Raw genomic sequence first — 6,663 nt, 5'->3', positions numbered from 1 at the left:
GACAATACAATAAGTATCATGGGCCCAACTGGCTCCCATCATACATAAGGGGGACTACCAATAGACCCCTGGCTGTCTTCAAGCAGGCACTGGACAAGCACCTAAAGTCGGTACCTGACCAGCCGGGCTGTAGTTCATAGGTTGGATTGCATGCAGCCAGCAGTAACAGCCTGGGTGATCAGGCTCTGATCCACAGTGAGGCCTGGTCACAGACCGGGCCGCGGGGGCGTTGACCCCCGGAACTCTCTCCAGGTAAACTCAAGGTATACATATGCATACTCATACACATTTATACAAATCCACACTGAAGCATAAACACATGCAGTGAATGGAGACGAATGGTATTTGGGACCTGACGATCTGTTGGAGTGTGAGCAGGGTAATATTTAGTGAAGGAATTCAGGGAAACCGGTTATTTTTATATAGCCGGACTTGAGTCCTGGAAATATGAAGTACAATGCCTGCACTTTAAAGGAGGGGTTCGGGATATTAGCAGTTTGGAGGGATATGTTGTGTATCTTTATACGTATATGCTTCTAAACTGTTGTGTTCTGAGCACCTCTGCAAAAACAGTGAATATGTGTGAGTGAGGTGAAAGTGTTGAATGATGATGAAAGCATTTTCTTTTTGGGGATTTTCTTTCTTTTTGGGTCACCCTGCCTCGGTGGGAGACGGCCGACTTGTTTAAAAAAAAAATTATATATGTATATATATATATAATGTACAAACTATCACAAGATTAGATCCTGCCTACTCTGTATGGAAAAAGTACTGTGTAATTCGATGCAGAGTGCGTAGGGAGTAGGTTCGAATATTGCTCTGAACTGAGAGATATTTATAAATAATTTTGCTCGTTTGCGAAGTATTAAGCATATACATATGTACATGCATACATATATACATAAGGAAACATATACATATCAACTTGCCTGCATCCACACGCAAACACGAACACACACACACACAGGTACACACATATATCCAAATGCTTACATAAATACATACACACAAGAACACATAGTATATATAGACGTATACATGCGCATATGCTCATGGGGTTATGCAATACTGGGATAGCTTTCATTTTTCGAGCAGCGACCAATATATATTTTAAGTTTATTTGTTAATTCCTGCGTGCAGCTCGTGATCACCACCTTGACTCCTCACTGCCACTACCTTAACCCAAACACATTATATATAATGTACACACACACACATTATATATATATATATATATATATATATATATATATATATATATATATATATATATATATATATATATATATATGTATGCGAACTCGTTTAAAATTAAATCCTTACAAAAAATTTTCTCTTATACGTTTAAAGATATATTTTTATCATTTATGTTTATGAAAAAATTAAAAATATTGTACCAGAAGAACCTTAAAAAAGTTACTTAACCTTATTATAACAAGCGCAATTTAATTTAGCCAAACCCAACTAAATATGTACTAGATAAGTTTACAATAATTTAATAATAAACAAACACAATGAAATATACAAATACACAAATTTGTATATACACAAAATTTTCAATTGTTTTATTAGGCAAAGAATAGCGTTGCTATTTAAGGCAAAATCACAAGTTTTACCTATTCGGCACGACATATATATACATATATATATATATATATATATATATATATATATATATATATATATATATATATGTATATATATATAATTATTGTAACCACGGACGAGTGGTATTGATCAACAACAACACTGAGATAGCCAAGGATTCGAACCCATGTTGTACTGGCCTGCCTCATGGTAAGCGAGAACCACATGACGCTTTATAGCACAGGACCACCCAACCCAACTAGGTATGGGTGGTCCTGTGGTTTAAAGCATGTTGTTGTGGTAGTTACTGGTTGTTAAAGGCACTTGTTGACAGTGTGTGTGTGTGTGTGTGTGTGTGTGTGTGTGTGTGTGTGTGTGTGTGTGTGTGTGTGTGCGTGTGTGTAACTCTTACAGTCGTGGGTAGAGTGTAATGTTGAAATTTTAAAACACATTTGTAATATTAATATTTTAAAAAGTATCGGCTTGTATCGGCTGTTTTTAAATTGATACCGAAAAATAGGGCCGATACCAGTAATACATTTCTTGCCACTAATTGAACGGACATTACAGTTACAATTATCCTTCGAAGCATCAAGATGTAATTAAAAACTACCTACTTGCACAAGACTAATTACAAAATTTACCAAGCATTACGATCACAAAATATAAATTATTGTCTGTCCTTCAAAATACGTGATCACTGAGTAGGTGTAGGGAGTATAAAAGTAGGAGCCACCTCAATGTGGCCAGTCGACGCTGAGAACCACTAGAACAATGCAGAATTTGGTGAGTTACCCCTTAAATTCTTAGTATCTTATCGCCATGTCTAAGACCTGGTAGAATCCTGTTGTCAAAAAGATCTATGTTTACCAACACCATGAAGAACTAGGTCGGTTATACCTTATCTCTTAGTTTCCTACATTTAACAGAATAATAAAAATCGAAGTGTTTTGAAACTCATTATCATTTTAGAGTAACATTTGTTAAAACAATAGTCACAAGAAATTAGGTTAACAATATATTAAATCCAACAGGTCATTGTTGCCGTCCTGGCAGCCTTCAGCTTGGCTGTCACCAGCGCTGCACCTTCCCCAGATGCCGAGCCTGGTTACCTGGGTTACGGTGGCTTTGGTGGCTACGGAGGCTATGGTGGTGGATATCTTCCCTATGGATTTTATCGTGGGAAAAGGAGCGCTGATGCTGACCCTAAGGCCTTAGCTATGCCTGAAGCTGATCCCGGCTATTTAGGTGGTGTTGGTTTCGGTGGCTTTGGTGGCTACGGAGGCTATGGGGTTGGATATTTACCCTATAGATTTTATCGGGGAAAAAGGAGCGCTGATGCCAACCCTGAAGCTGATCCCGGTTACTTAGGTGGTTTGAGCTACGGAGGTTTTGGTGGGTATGGAGGCTATGGTGGCTTTGGAGGTTTCGGAGGCTTCAGGGGAAGATATGGAGGCTACGGATACTACGACTAAACATCAGTAGTTGTCAACACTTTGAACTTACTCACTTTAAGAACCTGAAGTAAAGAAAGAGAGCAGACATCCAGGACATTAAACTGATTCTTTTCAAGTTTTACCATTAATAAAGTGCAGTGAAACTTCTTTTTTATTTTACAAAACAGTGATTCCACCACTTAAAACATTCAGCTAACATGGCAGCAGCCTCACTACTGATCCATTCATCTGAGAATCAATGGACACCAAAACCAGTTTTTTGAGGCTGTTATGGAATACTTTTATTTAGCTAGACCTGTATATGAAAGGTAATGATACTACTAAATTAATTCAGTGTTTTGTTGGGGAATACAATAAATTTTTTTTTTTCTGTCAGGCCAATTTTTTTTTTTTTAGTTTTGAGGTTACAGAACATTACGGCTGCTCCTATAGTGCTCGCCAAAGCATTATGCCGGGTGATCACCCCGGCATAATGCTGTGATGAAAATCAAAGGCCTACCATACAGGGGGTCTTTCTTCGTCAGTGCATTCTACTGGGTAGCAGCCGTTAGCATGATGTCACGGCCTGACGGCATACTTCACAATGACTTCTCATTGCTCACATGGCTGCCGTGGTGAGAGGAAGTATTGCACTTTTGTCTCTCATCCGCCCCATCTTTTGTCCAGAGTTCCTTTGGTTTTGGGGCTATACATCTTTGATTATGGGTAAAAGGAAGTCTTTAACACCTGAAACTATAGCTCTGATCATAGGGCTTCACAAAGTTGGGCACCAGACGAAAGAAATAGTGGAGATGTCATGTGGGTTTTTCGATACGTGGATAGGGTAAGAATACTCACGTAGGCTGGTAGTACGTATAATATATAACGGGAAGTATGGAAAGCGCCAACAGCCGACCGGATTTCAAACTCCCTCACCCGTAGGCACTCATGGGGCAGTCAGAGATAGAGAGCAGAGAGAGGCAGGTCGGCTGTTGGCGCTTTCCATACTTCCCGTTATATATTATACGTACTACCAGCCTACGTGAGTATTCTTACCCTATCCACGTATCGAAAAACCCACATGACAGAGAATGTTAGTGTGTGTGAGCGTTCAGTGAGGAACTGCGTACAGCATTTCAAGGCTGGTGGCCGTGCCGAGTTACCGTCTGCCAAACCTCGACCTGGCCCCTCGAAGAAGACATCTGTTCATACCCTGTGTTAAAGAAGCATAATGCCGTGACGAGCACTGTACAATATCTTAAATGTATTGATCTTATATGTAATGAAAATGTATATACTATTACGAACAGAGGTGCAGTCTTGTGGCCTGTACAACTGGTTGTAGCACGATTAACCAAGGAAGGACCGAGTAACTAGCAAAAGCCAGCAGTGAGTGTATGTACAATGTATATGCACTATATGCAAAGTAAATTTGTAAGCAAGAAACACAATAAGAACTGTGGGCGAAAAGACTTGAGGTTAGTCTGCCAATCTAGCCGCCTCCATTGCAGTTTCCACTGAACAGATTTCTAAAACCACCCGAACTTCTGGTCTAACTGACTCAAGATTATCAATTTGGATCAGTTACATTAGCCCATTGAAATCAGAGACACCAGTGGATTTGTACCACTTGGTGAAGATTTTAGACTGTGCACGAACAAAGTCCACATGGAACTGACCCTACTGACACTTTCTCAGTTTAAATTCTCTCCTGTATTTAGCGGGAATGCACTGATATGAACCTAGCAGCCGCTTTCAGAACGCCGTAATTAGCGAAATCTTCGTCACTCAAACCATCTGTAAATTCCTACGCTTTGCCATATAATGCTGTATGAAACAGTACTGCCCAGTGCTCAGGTAACCATCGCAATGCTCCAGCCTGATTTTTGAAAGACTCGAAAAATTGATCAGTCTCAGAATAAGAAAACCGAGGTACTAGCGAACAGATTTCTGAGCACTGAGACTGTCATTCATAGTACGCAGAAACTGTCTCGTGCTCTATATCAAATTCCTCCTTAGCAAAGGCACGTTGCTCCTTGGTGTGCTCAAGATTGAGTCAAGATTGTGTCCACAGGTGGGTAGTTGCCCTGTTGCTCCGGGGTTCGCCCTTCCCCATTATGACTAAACAATCAAAACGGGGAACGGCGCTTTTCCCACTCAACAGCTGGAATCTCAAGTTACACGAGTCAGACCTTAATTTGTTGCGTATACACAAACGAAGCTGTGCAGCAGTAAGAGTTCGTTGATTCTCTATACCATGAAAACAAGCAATTCGCCAGCAACGTTGCAGTGACAATATAGGCAAGTTTCGCAGTATATTCGGTCTCCAACCGCCTAACATGCGTAGGTTGCAAATCTCAACAGCATTATAACAAAACGCTAACCTTTGCAATACGCTCAGTGCAATACATAGCAGTAACATACAAAGACTTCGCAAGTTTGCAACGCAACACCATGGGTAGGTTCGTAGAGAGAACGCAGAGATAATGCAGGTGACAAAGGCTTCAGGACAGGCACCCCATATTACGAGCAGGTGTACAGGCCACAAGACTACACCAGTGTTCGTAATATATACCATCGCCCTTCTTTACAAACAGAATACCCTCCAAGATATTCATTATTTTTTATGGTAAATGTGACTAATATAGAAGACAGTACTAAGCACTGTGCATGTAAATAGCTCAAAGCTAGAAGGAGCGCCGATGAGTACATCAAAATGAAAAGATAAAGGAGAAGTGCAAGTGAAAACTCATTGATGCGCTGAAATAATATGATAAGCAGTAATATGACGCCGGAAATACATAAACACATTGAGAATATTAGTTATGTACATGCTTTCCCACGATAAAAAAATACACTGATTTAAAGTTGATTCCGTGGGTTTACCTTGAAAGGTCCTCGATGACTTTCCAATTCCTCTTTAATGTCTGCTTCCGTCTCATTGTTTTTCTGTTTGGTAGTGCACTGCAGAATGTAACTAGATATTGTCTACCAGACTGACCAATAATGCAACTCTTTCTTATTTTATGTTTTCCTATTACTTGATACCCTGATGGGAATATCTCATTTAGTATATCTACTATATTCGTATCTTGCACTTATATGTGTACTCAACTAGTTGTGCTTGCAGGAATTAAACAGAAACAGATTGGTTTTCTGATTCCTAACCCAGAGGAGAGACATATTTAAATCTATTCTCTCTTTCACATTTTCCTTTATTGCTTTTCAATTATTTACAACTCTGTGAGTGAGAAAGTATTTTCTAAGTCTTTGTGGATCATCTGCGTCTTTAGCTGGTCTCTACAGTCTTCTGCTCAAACATTAAGGAACTTTTCTCCACCCACTATCTCGTCTCCTGAGTATTTTGTATATCATAATCATACCCTTTATACTCATTCCTTCTTCTGTAATGTTAGTGTGAATTCAGAAATATCTTCTCATAGTCCCTCTTTATTTCGGTATTAGTCTCGACATAAACTTGTTAACATACGCCATATATGGTGCCACATATTCCCAAGCTGTCTTCTATTTTTTTGTTAATTCTTGAATATCTTTCATTTCATTTTATTATTCATCTTTAACCATTATTTTCCTTCTACAGCATATTTTTTAATTTCTTTTTTTTCCTGCCTTTTAGCTT

The 6,663-nt window shown here is 39.3% G+C and overlaps 1 protein-coding gene across 1 annotated transcript; it reads left to right on the top strand.

Moving 5' to 3' along the window:
- Window positions 1-2,615: 2,615 nt before the first annotated feature.
- On the top strand, window positions 2,616-3,129 carry LOC138855049 (glycine-rich protein-like; the record flags this gene model as incomplete). The annotated part of the gene is made up of 1 exon (XM_070101810.1): window positions 2,616-3,129. A coding segment is annotated over one exon (447 nt), but the record flags the coding sequence as incomplete, so codon positions are not given.
- Window positions 3,130-6,663: the final 3,534 nt, after the last annotated feature.

Source organism: Cherax quadricarinatus, chromosome 79 (genome assembly GCF_038502225.1).
Source record: "Cherax quadricarinatus isolate ZL_2023a chromosome 79, ASM3850222v1, whole genome shotgun sequence".
Lineage (NCBI taxonomy): Eukaryota > Metazoa > Arthropoda > Malacostraca > Decapoda > Parastacidae > Cherax > Cherax quadricarinatus.
The sequence above is the reverse complement of the archived record's forward strand: the minus strand, read 5'-3'. Positions and strand labels throughout refer to the sequence as shown.